The sequence below is a fragment of the Drosophila albomicans genome, chromosome X, assembly GCF_009650485.2.
Source record: "Drosophila albomicans strain 15112-1751.03 chromosome X, ASM965048v2, whole genome shotgun sequence".
In the NCBI taxonomy this organism is placed as follows: Eukaryota; Metazoa; Arthropoda; class Insecta; order Diptera; family Drosophilidae; genus Drosophila; species Drosophila albomicans.
In genome coordinates this window covers 31,691,843-31,710,694 of record NC_047627.2, presented here as the reverse complement: position 1 = coordinate 31,710,694, position 18,852 = coordinate 31,691,843, and the positions used below count along the sequence as shown (strand labels likewise).

The following is an 18,852-nucleotide window of genomic DNA, read 5'->3' as shown; positions in this document are numbered from 1 at the left end:
TTTCGATTGCAGCTATCGTGGCAGACGTGACTCTTCAGCGCAGATTATTGACGGAACCATCGGCACCATGACCGTGGAAACAACCAGCACTTTCTTTGACTCCAGTACTCAGACCGGTGAGTGACGAATTTTCCATTTCCATTTCTTTTCTGACGAGTGTGAAAACGGAAATTGCAATAGTAATCTATTGTTGATTTCGAATTCATAATATGAGGAATATAGACCCATTATTCTATTAGTATAATTATTTTTGATTGGGAATCATCAAAATGTTTTGCAATTTATATTGTATGAAATATTTTAATTGCAAAAACATAATTATCTGAAATGTTGATTTTGTTAGTATGAATGCGTTTAAGCTGGACTATCCAGGAAAAGTTGAAGAGTTATTTTTGGGTAGTTTTCAGCGATTGAGCATTAAAATCACATTTCAATCGGAGAAAATGTGCGGTAAAACGTTATTTAACTTTATGAAGCTAATAGATATTTATGAGTTGGAATTACCTCTTTTACTATACGCTAAAAGAGACCAAGAAATTAAGTAAACAAAATCAAACTACCAACAATTAAAAAGGAGAAAAATAGTTAGTACTAAAAGTTTATACAATTAACTGAAATTTATGGAAAAAACATGTATGAAAGCTACAGTTGAGTGTGATCAACTGTGAGAATATACTTGTATACCATATTTTGAATAGTACTACACTCAACATATGCCATAGAGTTCAAAATATACCACATTATAGTATAAAAATTGAACTTTAAACCGTAAGAAATTCGCGCTCACTTTGAAAACCGTTAAGCTTTCGCTTACGAATGCATCCTGTTGTGTGGTGCTGCCAACCTGTGCGTAAAAGCTTAGCGAAAGCTCTCGTCGCATGCGAATTGTTGCTATAGCTTTCTTTTCTCAAACAAAATGGCAAACAGCTGTTCGCTCAGCTGAGCGCATAACGAGAGCTGCCAACTTGTGATAAGGAAACGACCAAAAAAAGGAGAAAAGGAGAAAAAACGGAAAGGAGGATGCCAGAGCACAAATGTGTGGAGGAGACGCTATCAATGTCGGCGCTCGGCATGCCATCAGTTGGTGTTGAATACGTCGACGTGCCACAACGCAGCAAGCAGCGCCGCGCAGCGCAACAACTCGATAAGATTCCCCCTTCAATCCCCCGACCAACACTAAAAAAAACACGCACACTTAACAAGAAGAAGACGAAGACAAGACCAACAAAATATTCAAGCGAAATTCAACAAAATACAAATTCAAATTCAAAATAATAAAGTGCCGGAGTGAGAGATTTATATTATTTGTTTGGTATTATTTTTGGTTGTTTTCAAATCGCAACTAAAAATCGCCAAATTTCTTTATTGTTGTGTGTGTTTTTTTTTTTGTATTTTTTTTTGTTGTGTTAGTTTTTTTGGGGTTCTCCAAAGTGCGTGAGTGTAACGTAAAGTAAAATACAAATGAAGATTGCCCCATAGCCGTGTTCCGTGTGTGCGTTCTCATCGTCCTCGTTCTCGTGCTCGTTGCCTCCGCTTGCCGCAAAACCGGGTTTCCACAATCGCATCCGCGCCCTCGTTTTGTGGCCAAAAAAAAAAAAAAAAACAGAGACGCGTTCGCCTTGCGCATAAATTTATTGTGCGTTTCCCGCTTTCTCGCTTTTATTTACATTACAAAAAAAAGTGAAGAGGAAAAAAAACAAGCAGAAAACAGCAACAAGCGCGTTCTTTTTTTTTATTGTTCTGTGTGTGTGTTTTTTGTTGTATTTTTTTGTTGTATACATATATGAAAAATAATAGTTATAATAATAAGTGAACGCTTGTTGGACGCCCGTTGGACGCTTACAATAACAAATATCTTGAGCGATATCAAACAAACGGCAGCGCAGTGGCCGAATACGTTGACGCTGTTGGCGACGTCGCCGCGCTGCGCAATGGCCGCCGTCCGCTTCAGTCGCAGTCGCAGCAGCAGCAGCAACAAAAGCAGCAACATTCATCACAACAACAACAACAAAAACAGCAGCAGCAACATCCACAGCAACAACAACAGCCAACACATCATCAGCAGCAACAGCAACAGCAATCGCATCAATCGCGACCACAACAGTCGACGAGCAGCAGCGCCAGCAGCAGCAGCAATCGTAGCAACCGCAGCCGCAGCGGTCTGTATTTTTGTTTTAAACTCCATTTTGTTAATTAGATATCCAAAATGTTCCAACAGAATGTAGAAATACCATATATGGGTAATTCTCTGGCGAAAATGATAAAGATGAATCTCAATCTCAATCCTCTAGACCACGCCAAAGATTTTGATTGCTTTCATAAAGTCTAGGCGGTCCCAGGTTTTTGTTCTATAAATCTCTATCTATACAAAAGTCAAAATTGTTCCAGAACAAACATTTTCTCTTGAGAGATACAGACCGCAAAATTTCTTAAATAAAAAATTGGGTTTAAGTTTTAGATTAGCCCAATAATTTTGGAATTATTTTTCTTTCTTTCTTTCGCCGGAGAATTACCCAAGTATTAAACAAGAATAGATCTTACATTTATTATATTAAATAAGTAATATAGTACCGTTACAAAACTCTATAAGGAAACTCATTCAGGCCAAACCTCGGACATGAAATCGAATTTTTAATAATTGAGCATATTATTATTTCCAATTTCTAGACACAGGAACATAACACCGATTTAGATTGAAAGTGTTTTAAATTCAAATCATTTTTAAGAAAATGAGTTCTCTATAGAACAGATATAAACGCATTTTTTGTCTTTTTTTAAAGAATTTCTTTTGGGTGCCCCAAAAAGTAGGCAACATTATTTTTATTTTAAATGCGTGTTGTAAAAAGTTTTCAGCTATATTTATTATTGTATATAGTATATATATAATTATATAAATTGTTAAAGTAGCGCTGATTTGACAATTTCAATTTTTTATTGAGATTTTAATGGATTGTATTATAATGCGAAAATATATTTTTAGTTCTGTTGTGGGCAAAAATTAGTCAAGGGAATGTTAACGAATAGAGTAGCGTCTGATGTTAAGGATATTTGCTTTTCTGTGCTGGCTCCAAGTTCGTTCATTTCAATGATTGATCCTCGCTATCGAATGATAGATTATAAACTCAGCTGTTGGCTGCGAAACTTTCTCGCTGACTTTGCTTTCACTGCCAACTGTGAAGTTCAAAGTCCACTATAGAAATTTATAGATAGATATATAGCATTGCCAAAGTGTTGCTACCCAACAAGCGCGGTGTCTGTCACACTCACTTTAATGAATGAAAGTACCAAACACACTCACATATATCAATGTGGGTGTGTGTGTGTGAGTGTGTCTCTGTTGACAGCGAACAAATGAATGAGTGCTCACTTGTCTGGGCATCGTCATCTCTCACTCTCTCTCTCTCTCCCGCTCGCTCTTTTTCGCTTGTGTCGGTGACGCTCTCTCTTATGAATGAAATGTGAGTCAAGTTTTGCGTTTTGCTTTCGCATTGCATCAACCACCTCTCACAACCCACCCTCAAAAGCAGCCCCAACATGAACTCCTCTTTTTTTCTTTTGCCCCAATCTATCGCACATTGTCTCTCTCTCTCTCTATCTCTCGTTCATTCTATCGTCGCTCTCTTTCGCACTGGTGCAACAAGTTTGCTTTCAGGTTTGTAATTGAAAGTAGTTTTGCTACGAACTGAGATCAATTGGAAATTGAAAATTGAAAATATTGTTGTATATTTTTATAACTTTACCTTTTACTATTTGGTTATCTAATTGGCAATACAATCAATCCTTTTTGACCGCACTTCCAACTGAACAATCAGTGCAAGTTTTTTAAAGTTAATGTTAAATAATGTCAAGAGATATACAAAATAGAAAATAGAATATCGAGGCAATGTAAAATGAAAAAATAACTAAAATCTACTACTAAAATGGCTCTTGAAAATCCTAGTAGTATATTAATATACCAAATACCAAATATAGCCTATAGCATATTTTGTTATTTTTCAATATATTAATTTGGTATATACATATTTTGTATATCAGTATACTAGTAATAGTATATATATATACCAAATATAGTCTACGGAAAAAATAACTAAAATCTTAATGGCTCTTGAAAATCCTAGTAGTATATTAATATACCAAATATAATCTATAGCATATTTTGTTATTTTTCAATATATTAATTTGGTATATATACATATTTAGTATATCAGTATACTAGTAATAGTACATATATGGATATACCAAATATAGTCTACGGAAAAAATAACTAAAATCTAGGATTTGAAAATCCTAGTAGTATATTAATATACCAAATATAGCCTTTAGCATATTTTGTTATTTTTCAATACATTAATTTGGTATATACATATTTAGTATACTAGTAATAGTATATGGATATACCAGATATAGTCTACGGTATATGCTAGTATATCTGTATATTAGTAATAGTATATTGATAAACCAAATATCATATATATAAATATGTCATATTTACATATCAATATACCAAAAATATACCAAATGTATCGTAGACCAACATTTGGTATATTTTTGGTATTTTGATATGTAAATATGACATATTAATTTTAGTAAATTAGTAATATTATATTGACATACCCATAATAATATCCGGTTTATTAGTATTTTCAGTATATTAAGCTAGTATATTTTTGGTATATTTTATTAAAAATTATTACCGGGTATTTCGAAGTCGAACACACTCAACTGTAGCTTTTCCCACTTGCTTTTTTTACAGTATATTAAATAGACTCGGATTTCATTGCCTGACTCGAATGTTCGCCAATAATCCGCATAGATTTTAATACAGCTATAAAAAATGTTGGAATCAAATTCACGCGCGATTAACAAAGCGTTAGAATTTACACTGCATTTTTATTTTTTTAAGAGAATATTTTCATATCAGAGTCGAAATAGATTTGTTTAACATTTAACAGCAAAGAATGCTTGATATTTGCATGTGGCAAGTAACGAGCCAACCAAAATAAAAAAAAGAAAGGGGAATATAGAAAAAGTGGAAAGTGGAAAGCAGAGTGATAATGGTGGGAAGGGGGGAAAGAGGGCGGGCCAGCTGATGGCTTTGTTTGTTTATGGCCCAATAACTTTATTGCATTTTACGAGCACGACCAACATTAATTAATGGCCGCCAAAGGCAATTTCGAAAGCGGACGACAAGCCAAAAACACACACAACAAAAAAGCAAATATAAAAATTGTGATACACAGCCAAAAAGAGAGAGAGAGATAGAGAAAGTAGAGAAGCACTTATAGGGTTAATGTCCAAAAAAGGGTTTTCGTTTGGCTTTTCGTTTCGTTGTTGTTGTTGTTCTCGTTCTCATTCTCGTTTTCGTTCTCGTTGATGTTGATTGAAGCCCATCAATATGATAACTGAACCGAAAATTGGTAGCAACAAAGTACGCGTGTTGCATTTTTAATGGCGTCACGATTAATAATTGATGAAAGTCTAGAGACAAAGGTGTATTTGTGCGTGTGTGTGTATGTGTGTGTATGTGTGAGAGTTTCTTACATTGACATTGACATTGTATCTGCGGTTTGCGCATTAAACTTACAAATTATTGCTGCACAAATATCGTTGCAACACACCACATTGAGGCAGCTCAACTCGATGGTCAGTTGTTTGGCCTGCAGCTTAGCTAATGTGTTTCACAGGTGCCATAGTTCGTTATGCCTACTCCGAGCTAACGGTTGTGTATTTGGCTTTGGCTGCATAAAACAAAAAACAACAGCAAAACAAAAAAAAAAACGAGAACAAAATGCAACGTTGGCTAAAAGCCATCATCAGTTCAAAATACCGCTGGCAATCGCCAACGGTCCAGCTGCCTTCTGGTAAGCCATTTAGCACACACACACACACATATACGGACGGATGAGAGAGACAAAGAGACAAACTTTGTGTCTCTTTCCCCTTTGCTCTTGGGCAGCATAAACACGGCGAGAAAAAGGGCACTCAAAAGGCGAGCTGGAGAAAGAGATTCGAGTAACATTTTCAAATATACCAAATAAATATACTGCAAAAATACTAAAATTATGACGATTGATATATTTGGTATATTGATAACACATTCGAAATATACACTAAAAATATACACAATAAAAATACTAAAAATATACCAAATAAATATACTGCAAAAATACTAAAATTATGACGATTGATATATTTGGTATATTGATAACACATTCAAAATATACGCTACAAATATACACAATAAAAATACTAAAACTATACCAAATGCTATGGTCTAAATATATAGTACGACATTCAAAATATACCATAGAGTACACAATATACCAAATGCCAGATTGTCAGCCAAAGCTACAGTCGAGTGTGCTTTATAATACTGTTATTTAAAAATATACCAAATAAATATACTGCAAAAATACTAAAATTATGACGATTGATATATTTGGTATATTGATAGCACATTCAAAATATACGCTACAAATATACACAATAAAAATACTAAAAATATACCAAATAAATATACTGCAAAAATACTAAAATTATGACGATTGATATATTTGGTATATTGATATCACATTCAAAATATACGCTAAAAATATACACAATAAAATACTAAAAATATACCAAATGCCAAATATACCAAATATATGGTCTAAATACATATATAGTACGACATTCAAAATATACCATAGAGTACACAATATACCAGATTGTCAGCCAAAGCAACAGTCGAGTGTGCTTTATAATACCGTTATTTAAAAATATACCATATTAATATACCGCAAAAGTACAAAAATGTACCGAAGAGTGCTAAACATACCAAATTGTCAACCAAAGATACCGACTGCAGTAGGTGTTTAATTAAAGCAAAGCCAAAGGAGTAAATTCAATTAAAACTAGCAAGGCTCTCAAGATATATATATATATGTATATATATAAAATACTAAAAATATACCAAATGCTATGGTCCAAATATATAGTACGACATTCAAAATATACCATAGAGTACAAAATATGTCAAATTGTCAGCCAAAGCTACAGTCGAGTGTGCTTTATAATACCGTTATTTAAAAATATACCATATTAATATACCGAAAAAGTACAAAAATACCAAAGATACCGACTGCAGTAGATGTTTAATTAAAGCAAAGCCAAAGGAGTAAATTCAATTAAAACTAGCACGGCTCTCAAAATATATATTTTCCAAGTGAAAGTGTAAAATTATGATGCCTTTCTCTTAGTGTACACACACACACGCACACACATCGCACACACACATACATCGCACATATCAGCGCAGAGCGATGCACAACATTGAATTATGAGCTGACCTGTGTGTGCAGCTTGGCATTCCACAAAAGCCAAAGTTGCAAATTGAATATGCCACACATGCCTGTGTGTGTTTGTGTGTGTGTGTATGTAAATTCCATACTCACACACACACACAAACATGCATATAGAAAGAGAGAGCGTATACTTAATTTAAATTTGATATAGTCGAGGACATGAAATGAAATTCGCTCGGCTACGTTCGCTTGCTAATAAATTCATATCTATTAATAAACTGCCTGACATTCCGTTGTTTTATGGCAGCCAAGTGCATAATGTGGCAAACGCTGCACCACATTACACATGGTATTCGCCTTGCAACGTTGCACGTTGCATGCTGCATGCTGCACCTGCTCGTAATTTAATATAACAACTTGCAGCACAACTTGCTTCATTTTCAGTTGGGTTAGTTTATGTTATGTTCTGGAACTTCATTTGGATTACATAGAAAAAGCAGTTTACTTTAAATTGCTTAGTTATTTTTGGCAAAATTTGATATATGTATTTAATTAGTGTGAAATTTCATTAGCTTTACTCGCATTTAACTCATTTAACCACTCGAGCCTAGCTAGCTTTGCATCACTTGCTTCTAAAGCATTAATTGTTTCTCTGCTCCATTCGCAATTTGCAACAGTTTGCTAAGCTTACTTAAATATAATCTTTTGCGAATGTGAGAATACGTTTAGATTAGAAATTGAATCGCTTTCACAAAATTTAATGATAGAACATATAAATATTATTAAACAGACTTTATGTTAATAAGTTCAAATCTATAGTATTTATTTAAGCAAAGTCTGCCAATCAATCAAATAAACACAGTGTGGTAGTAACGTTAACATATGTTAAATGAATATACCGAAAAAATACTCAAATATACCGAAGAACAATGCGATATTAACATTAATATATCTTAAATTATTTTTTTGGATTATTTGGTATATAGATAATCAGCTATTGAATTTCGCAGCAAATAAATTAATATACCGCAAAAATACTGCAATTTATCGAAATCTACATTTGGTATATTGATAATCAGCTATTGAATTCTTTTCATTAAAACCTTTTATCCCCATCTAACAATCCAATTAACTTAATTTTCTTTCGTCAGCCAATTTAGACAACTTGTTGATGTTAGTTTAAAGCTAAAAACTACACGATAATTCTAATTATTAATCGTTTCGAGCACCATCAAATATTAATATATATGCGAAGTTAAAGGCTTTTATTTTATTCACTTGTTATTAGACTGAATAATTAATCAACAAATTGAGCTGCTAGCATAATAGACTTTTCATAATTGCTTGGCACTTCATTTGGCACTTCAAGTTGTGTAGCACTCGAATTCAATTTCATTTATCGATGTTGAGATGTTGAATTCTTGTGAATTCCTCTTCTTCGCGCACTGTTTGCATATCCTCGAAATGTTGTGCAAACAGCGTCGTTAATTCCATTTGGCCAAAAAGTCTTTTCAAGTGTTGGCACAAAAGTTTAAGTCTTGTCACATGCCACAAGATATTTCATTTTAATTGTTGTACATTTTAACAAAGCAAAGATGGCAGCTATATCTAGCTTATATACCCTGTAATTATTGAAATAATTGAAAATACGGTTAGTTGTGCTGTGTCGCGACATCTTAATTTCTATTGACGCATATTTTACTGCTAAATTTAGTAGACCAACTTTTAAAACCTTTTTACTAGAATCGCTGCGCAGACTGCTAAATAAAGGAACTAGTTAAAAGTTCCATGAATAAAACGTTTTCGCAGGCAAATAAAATAGTTAAATTGACAATTAATTTTCATTCAAATTATGGCAGTTGATTAAGTATTCTTATTTAATCGATTGAAATGCAGTTCATTACGAAAAAAAGTAATAAGAAAAGTAGCTTAAAGGTATTAATCTAGTTTTTCAGCTGGAATAGATACAAAATTCAGCAATTATTCAAGAATAAATTGTATATGACAGCGGTCTGGAAAATCTGGTATATATTTTATATAGAAACTAAATTTAGCTTTCGGTATATTATTATGGTATATATATGTATATACATTCATTATTATACCCGCTACCCAGAAGAAGGGTATTATAACTTTGTGCCGACAGGAAATGTATGTAATAGGTAGAAGGAGGCATCAGCGTCAATAGCCGAGACGATCTAGCCATGTCCGTCTGTCCGTCCGTCCGTATGAAACACTGGATCTCAGAGACTATAAGAGATAGAGCTATAATTTTGTTCGACAGCATTTGTTATGTTTGCACGCAGATCAAGTTGGTTTCAAATTTTTGCCACGCCCACTTCCGCCCCCGCAATTTAAAAAAATCGAATAACAAGCGTAATTTTAAAGCTAGAGTTGTTTTTTTTGTATGTACAATAACTACTATAGTTGTTATGATTCCATAAAAAATAAAAATTGTGGAAGTTATTAAAGAAATACCTTTGTATGGGCAAAAACGCCTACTTACTGTGCCGTATATGGTATATTGTGAATGCGGTACCATTTGGTATATTTTTAGTATTTTTGGTATTTTCGGTATATTTTTAAAATAATACCGCAATATTTGGACTTTATTAAAAATGGGTAGCAGGTATCTCACAGTCGTGCACACTCGACTGTAGCTTTCTTACTTGTTTTTAAATGGATAGCGATTTTTTCATGATCAAGCATTCTCGAATGTAGCTCTTCTATTAAAGTATGATATATTTAAAATGTAATATACCAAATGTAGCTATTGGTATATTATTATATTTAAGAATATTTGCTTAATGTATGTTATGCACATATTTGCCAATATCAAAAAGCAGTTCAATTTACATTTTAGGCCTTATTTAATTGCATAAATCAATAAGTTTTTAAAAACTGCTGTCAAAGTAGCTTTAATTCGAGCACGCTCATTTCTTATCGAATTGCCTACAGCAACGACAGAGAGAAGAGAAGAAAGAGTGAGAGAGAGAGAGAAAAGTTGGGTAGCATCGCCAGCAATTTGTTGTCACAGCACCTGGTCACGCCTCTGCTAATTTTTATAATTGCACTTTGACGATGTAACAACAAATACTACTAATAAAAAGCGCTGACCACACAAAAGCAACAAAAACAACAACATCAACGACATCGTAGCCAGAAGGCAGTGTTGGACATTTGAGATGGGTTTTTTTCTCTCCACTCCACTCCACATTTCATTTTGTGCTGCGACACGCGTTCAACTTTAATTTATGAGTGCCGCTGGTAAAAGAGAACGGGAGAGAGAAAAGGAGAGAGCGTGCTAGAGGCAGACAGAGATAGAGAGATAGTAGTAGCTAAATGGGGAATATTGTGGTCCATGGGGGCAACGAACAATGGGGGCACTAACACTACTACATACACACATATATGTTTATGTATGCTCTGAGAATGAACTGAACTCCATTGTTGAGAGTGTGTGTGTGTGTGTGTGAGCGTGTTTGCTAACGGTTTAGCGATGACCCAAAGAACATGGCCACCATTTTTGCCCCATAATCAAGGTCAAGCTGTTGACTTTGAGGCTCGTCTCGAAACTCAAACTCAACTCGATTCGTTTCGTCTCGTTTCGGTTCGATGTGCACGTTTCATTAGCCATTGATAGGTTTATGAATGCATTAATAATGTAGCTATTGCCATTGCTATTGGGGCCATTGGAGCATTTTTGGTATTGCCTTTGACTGGACCTTTTGCTTTCGTTTAATTGATGGATTATATTTGATTGATTTATGAAGCTCAAAGCTCAAGGCGGCCCATGTGAGTATGAGTACTCATACTCATACTCGTACTCATATATTCGTAATATGAATGTGTTGCTTCATCTGTTGGCCAGTTCAATTAAAGATGTTGCACGCGCTGCATACTTGATTGATTTGTTAATATGCTAGCCTGACTTAAGCTGCGCTGTTAAAATATTAAAAGCGGTTAAAAATATGGGGACAAGTTTCTATTAACTTCACAACTCGTTTGTTTAATGGAATTTGAATAAACTGCATTTTAACTCTTCCTTTAATAACAACAAGTAATAAATGAGGAATAAATAATGTACTAAAATATACCTAAATAATATACCAAATACTACATTTATTCGATCTATAAAAGTAATGCGAAAGCGGTATTATTGTTATAAAATTACATATATAGTATTTATACCAAATACTTTGGTATATTTATACCGACAAAATATACCAAACTAATATACCAAATGTTACATCATATATAGTATTTGGTATATTAGTTTGGTATACTTATATCGACAAAATATACCAAACTAATATACCAAATGTTACATCGTATATAGTATTTGGTATATTAGTTTGGTATACTTATACCGACAAAATATACCAAACTAATATACCAAATGTTACATCATATATAGTATTTGGTATATTAGTTTGGTATACTTATACCGACAAAATATACCAAACTAATATACCAAATACTATATATAATGCAACAATAGATCGAAATACCATATATAGTATTTGGTATATTAGTTTGGTGTATTTATACCGACAAAATATACCAAAATAATATACCAAATACTATATATGGTATTTCGATCTATAAAAGTAATGCGAAAGCGGTATTATTGTTATATTATTACTATTATTATACGGACAAAATATACCAAAATAATATACCAAATACTTGGCATTTCGATCTATTGTTACATCCAAAAGATACCAACCTAAAAAGTCTACTTGACTTAATTCATGTAACTCTGTTAGACATATTAACTTTTGTTTATATATTCGCATAGTTATTGGTTTGGATTTGTAATTCTTCGAACCTCTGGCCTTTAATAAGGAATAGCAAACTGCGTTTGAACTTCTCATTTGTTAATCAAAACAAATGCAGGCTATAAACTTTAAGGCTAAAGCTAGTAACGGCTTTCAAAAATATCCTTTCTCCAGAGAGCCACTTTCATTGCGTAACTGTTTTTTGACTAACTGCCAGATTAATTATAATGACACGTAATTAAATAAGTTGAGCTAGGTCTACGCAGTTGTTTGCCCAGATGGCATCGAGGATGGAGGGAGGGAAAGGGAAAGGTAGTTGTAATCCAACTAGTCGCATTAATTGATTTATAAATGAGTTTTGTTTGACTAACTGATTGATTGGTTGAGGGCGACTTGAATGTGAATCGTGTTGAGAATTTGAAGGAAAATGCGAGCGAAATGCGGGCAAACGGGTCATAACACAGCTCGTTTCGGCCAAATGTTGCAAGCTGGCTTATAAAGCACAGTTGCTTGGCTCAAAAAAAACAAAAAGAAAATCTGCAACAGTTCTTGGCACATTTTTTATGCTCGTCGAACAACATAAAACGCAAATTGTTATGGCAGCAATTCCGGGACAAACACTCAAGTTGTGGCCATAAACAAGCGAAGGGCGCCAGCCATCGATGCCATCAATCTAAAGGTGCGAGTAACGAGTAACAGCAGCTCTTCAACTCTCCCTCCCCTCCCCTCCCATCCATACAACTTGCGCCACTCGCAGCTATCAGCAGCACTTAGTGGCGGCTCAATCAAGCAACGATGGCGATGGCGATGTCGGCGGCGGCTTCAACTCACCTGAACCTGAACCCTCGGCGCAATGTCCAAACACAGGATGTATTATGCCATTAACAGCTGTCATTTCTTGAAATATTTGACAGCCGAACAGACAGTCCTGATGAAGAAGGCCCAGCCTGACACCGAATGTCGCAAAACAAAAAAATAACCGAAACAAAAACAAAATAATATGTTTATTGTATTCGACTTTCAAATACCCGCTTGACTAAATTATATAAAACTTATAGCAGTATTGTTACAAAATATCGTAGCTCTAGCTCAAACAGTCTCTGCGATCTGAATATGTTTACCTGCGGACAGACAGACAGACGGATCGACAGTTGGAGTATATATATAAATATAGTTACTACTGTATAGCCCAAAGAAGTATTCTCAATAAATTTCGTGGCTCTAGCTCAAACAGTCTTCGAGATGTGAATATGTTTACCTGCGGACAGACAGACAGACAGACGGATCGACAGTTGGAGTATATATATAAATATAGTTACTACTGTATAGCCCAAAGAAGTATTCTCAATAAATTTCGTGGCTCTAGCTTAAACAGTCTCTGAGATGTGAATATGTTTACCTGCGGACAGACAGACAGACAGACGGATCGACAGTTGGAGTATATATATAAATATAGTTACTACTGTATAGCCCAAAGAAGTATTCTCAATAAATTTCGTGGCTCTAGCTCAAAGGGTCTTCGAGATCTGAGTGTGCTTACCAGTGGACAGACGGATCGACAGTTGGAGTATATATATAAATATAGCTTATGGGTCTACTACTGTATAGCCCAATGAAGTATTCTCAATAAATTTCGTAGCTCCAGCTCAAACAGTCTCTGAGATCTGAAAATGTTTACCTGCGGACAGACAGACAGACAGACGGACCGACAGTTGAAGTATATATAAATATAGTTACTACTGTATAGTCCAAAGAAGTATTCTCAATAAATTTCGTGGCTCTAGCTCAAACGGTCTTCGAGATCTGAGTGTGCTTACCAGTGGACAGACAGACAGACGGATCGACAGTTGGAGTATATATATAAATATAGTTACTACTGTATAGCCCAAAGAAGTATTCTTAACAAATTTCGTGGTTTTAGCTCAAACGGTCTTCGAGATCTGAGTGTGCTTACCAGCGGACAGACAGACTATATAGTTTATGAGTTTCCTTTGGTATAACACCCTTCCACGCCTTGGGTGGCGGGTATAAGAAAAAAATATGTATTTCGCTTTAAGCATAAACAGAAGAGCGGCCATAGTAATAATAGTAATAACAAATAATAACGATAACACAATAATAACGATAATAATAATAACGATAATGATAATAATAAAATTATTATTATTTTTTATTGAGACAGTATTTTAGTTTCGGTGGCAATTCCGTTACATTCTTTTGCCTTGCGTTGTGTTGAGTCTCGTTTATTTGCCCAACGAGAGAATGGAAGGCCAAACAATTCCCGTTTGCCTTTCCCCATTGTTATTTATCTGTATACCAGATGGTTCTGTCCCTCTTCCTTTCACTCTTTCCCTCTCTCTCTTTCTTTATTTTTGTGAGTGTGTGTGTGTGTGTGTGTGTGTATGTGAGTAAGCTGACCCCAATTGCCCCTTGTCGCCCATTGCAGTCGCTGTATTGTTTAGTTTTTGAACCTCTGGCAAATGTCGTCCACAGTCCAGAAATAAAAGGCGACCAAGAAGCTAATGTTATGCAAAAACTTGGATGCATACTCTATAGGCAAGAATTAGTTCAAATGAACGATTCCACCGAATCATTCAAGTGGAAAACGTTGAGAAGGAATTTATATTACGAACAAATTGTATGTATATGGCAAATAATTAAATGAGCATGAACATAATAAATGTTAATTTCAATTAACACAATGTCAAGTCCAGCAGATGTAAAGCATTTAAAATATTAATGATATGAAATTAAAAAAAAAATGGAATACGCCATAAATTTACTTTAGTTTAAGATTGTGTCATTTGAAATTATTCTTATTTAATCGCATTAACTTTCGCTTGTTATTAACTAGCAACTCATTTGCTTAATGAGTTAATCAATTTAGTTCTGTGCATAATTTTTGTCTTATATTTCGTTGTTAATTTCTAAATTGCAATTAGTCACGATTTCCAAGTCGGTGTCTAAGTAGATTTTGGTTTCGGATATTGTATTTTATGGATTGGTCATTGCATATACTAAATACACAAACACACAGAGACCAATAGTTTCATAAAATCAAATTAACGCACAACTTGACAACCAAAATGCGGCAAGAAAAAGCATGTTAAATAGGCGTAGTCTATACGACAGCCAGAGACCCTTTAGTATAAACACTAATAAGAAAATAAATCAAATAAAATACTAATTATTCAGACTGACGCTAAATGAAATGTGAAAATGAAAATTAAGTAACAAAGAATTGCAAAGTTGAATAGACCCCATTTAAGCTGAGAACGAAAAAGGGTCTTGAACGCAAACTAAACTGCCAACGCTCACTAATTGAAGCCGCCCGTCAGGTGGGTTATCCTAAGACAGGCGACAGGCGACTTCTCACTCCACACATTCACTAGGGTCAGACAGTGGTGGGCGCAGGGGGCGTGGCGGGATGGAGAAGGGGGTAAGGCGACGCTAAGACATAGCGTTTAGCTTTAGCTCAATTAACAGCGTTTACAAATAGAATGGCAGGCGACCCGTAGTACAGATTCATTAAAACACGAAAAAAGCACACACACACACACCCACGCACACACGCAAGCCACACCCACAACGTACACACACACACACACACACATGGACATGGACATGCTCATGCTGTTGGCAGGGAATGCAAACAGCGAGTAGAAAAAGAAAGACGAGAAAAAAAATACAGTTCAAACAAAGCAACGTCCAAGAGAAGGCGTTTTTCTCTTTCCCTCTTTCACTCACTCCAACTGAGTGTGTGTGTGTGTGTGTGTGCGTGAGTGTGTATATTTTAGTAATTTGGATTAAACATGCAGAGCGTCCAGCTGAAAGACTGAAAGAAGAAGGCAGCAACAGCAACAGCAGGCGACGACAATAGAAAATCACCTGACCCATTAGAAGGCAATGTGTATAAAACTTAAATGACATGTGTGTGTGTGTGTGTCGGTGTATGTGTATGTGTGTGTGTGTGTCTGTGTCGGTGTATTGGTGTTGAAGTTTGAAGTTATTGCTTTCATTTGGCCTGCCTTTAGTTAGTCGTTAGCAGCATTCGCCTTCGCCTCTTTTTTTTTTGTTTCTTTGCTCTGCTTGTTGTTGTGTTTAGCAAACGTTAAGAATTTAATTAAGTCTCCAACTTGTGCGGCATACTAACTTGCACACACACATATGCACACACGCAGTCAGGCACATAACTATTTACAACATGCATATAAAATTTTATTTATTCTAATACTCGCTCCACACATCGTTTTCTCCGCTCCCCAATTCGGAGCCAATTAAACTCACACAACTGCAAGTGAACACAAATGTCTCAGGGGAACGCAAAGCTACATAAATATGTATTTCTATAATAGATATAGAGTACTAATATATGCTAGCTAATAATTGAAGTGAAATCTAGCGTCTTTAATGTGTTAAATATACATATGTAGCCGAGGAACATAGGAGAACAAGTAAGAAAGATACAGTCGAGTGTGCTTGACCATGAGATACCCGCTCCTCATATAGAATAAAAGCGAAAGCGGTAATATTTTTAAAATATACCAAGTTAATATACTAAAATATACTCAAATGCACTCTAATCTACACACGTACAAATGATATGCTAATCGTAAAATGATTTTATTAGATGGCCATTAATATACTAAATTTGCATTTCAGTATATTTTTAGTATTTCTTCGGTATATTAATTTGGTATATTTAAATGGGCATTTATATTTATATATTAAATGTACAAAACGAATATACCAACAAATTTACTAAAATATACTGAAATGTATTCTAATCTTCCAGCACAAATTATATTGTAAACGCAAAATGATTCGATTAGATGACCATTAATAATCACTAATATACCAAATATACATTTCAGTATATTTGCAGTATTTTAAGTATATTTACATTGTGATCTATAATTTATATTTTAAATATACAAAATTAATATACAGACAAAATAATACCAAAATATACTAAAGTGCATTCTTATCTACAATCACAAATGATATGCTAATCGTAAAATGAGTTTATTCGATGGCCATTAATATACTGAATTTGCATTTCAGTATATTTTTAGTATTTCTTCGGTATATTCATTTGGTATATTTAAAAAATCTTTTGTGATATATTTATATATTAAATGTACAAAACGAATATACCAAAAAATATACTAAAATATACTGAAAGTTGTTCTTATCTACCAGTACAAATTATATTTTAAACGCAAAATGATTCGATTAGATGACCATTAATAATCACTAATATACCAAATATACATTTCAGTATATTTGCAGTATTTTGAGTATATTTACATTGTGATCTATAATTTATATTTTAAATATACAAAATAATACTAAAATATACTAAAGTGCATTCTTATCTACCAATCACAAATGATATGCTAATCGAAAAATGATTTTATTAGATGACCATGTATTACAAATTGTTTCTCAGTCTCAGTTAAATCGTGATCCATCTAACTTAACTCGCGCGTCATTGTTACTTTTATGGTTATTGTTTATTTATTTTTTTTTTTTTTCGTTTTCGTTTTCCACATACAAGTAGCATAACAAATTGAGTGGGAAATGTTGGCGTGCCTGTTTTGTATGTGTCTAATGAATGTATTTAATCACAGTTGTGATGGCGCTGGTGATTCTGATTGTGATTGCGATTGTGATCCCGGGTTTGATTCATGAGACATTTCGTGACTTGTCCAACTTTTTGATATGCGCCACACAATTTCAACATGACCAAAAACGCAAAGCAACAATCCTGCGTTACTTTTCTCCTTCTTCCCACTCCCACTCCTCTTTTTTTTTGTTTTTTTTTTTTTGGCAAACCCGCAAAATCTCTGCCAGGGAAAAAACAGAGAAGAAAATAAAAACAAGCAAGTGGCAGGCCAAGGACCGCAACATGTTGATGCTTTGCTAATTGGAGCAGCCAAAAGACTGAGAGACAGAGGACAAGGATGCTCTGAGCACGGGCAAGGATAACGACGACGACGACGACGACGATGGGAGTGAAAGTGTAACTGGCAAACACAAAAAAAAAATGGAGAAATGGAGAAAGGAGCTGGGGCAATGACGTGGCAAGCAGAGCGAGTGCCAGATGAAAATAATTACAAAACAGTTTACTCAATAAAATTCCGAATGATTTAACTACAACAAACAGGACGACAAGGCGAGGACAGAGTACAAGTCGTTGCAAGGTGGAAAGTGGCAGGAGACAGAGAGGGAGAGGGAGTGAGAGAGAGTGAGAGAGAGAGAGATGGAGGCAGAAGGGAACAGCATCGACCACAGACAGAAAACAACAACGAGGAGACAGCATCAAAGGCAAACTGACTGAGGCGAAAGTTTTCTAGGACGGGGCGAACATAGCTGACATTGATTGAGCGAGGACGAGGACAAACACTACCATTAGCACGAGGACATGGGCTCGAAGATGTGGATGTGGATGTGATTGTGTGATTGTCAGTGTGACTGTGAGTGAATGAGCCAAGATTGCAAGCGCCATTCCGACATACAAACACGACACACAGGTTGACTACAACTGCCGATTCTGAGTCACCGCTGCCTCACTTGAGTCCAGCAAGAGAGCTACAATTGGGTAGATGCGACATCATTAGACCCTGTCACAAATTATCTGAAATTCGAATGTGTTTTTGTCTTTGAGGTTCTATTACAATTATTATAAAACTTAAAACTTATACGATAAAAGCAGGTCTCAATTGTAAGGCCTTAGTATAAGCTTATTAGGCTCTCTCTTTTTGAAGGGTCTAAATGCTAAATTT

At 34.8% G+C, this 18,852-nt stretch overlaps 1 protein-coding gene across 1 annotated transcript in view; it reads left to right on the top strand.

Moving 5' to 3' along the window:
- LOC117565236 (uncharacterized) overlaps positions 1-18,852 on the top strand; it is a 102,704-nt gene that overhangs the window by 3,544 nt on the left and 80,308 nt on the right. The window contains 1 exon segment of the mRNA XM_052006625.1: positions 13-116. Coding sequence (XP_051862585.1) covers positions 13-116 — 104 coding nt within the window.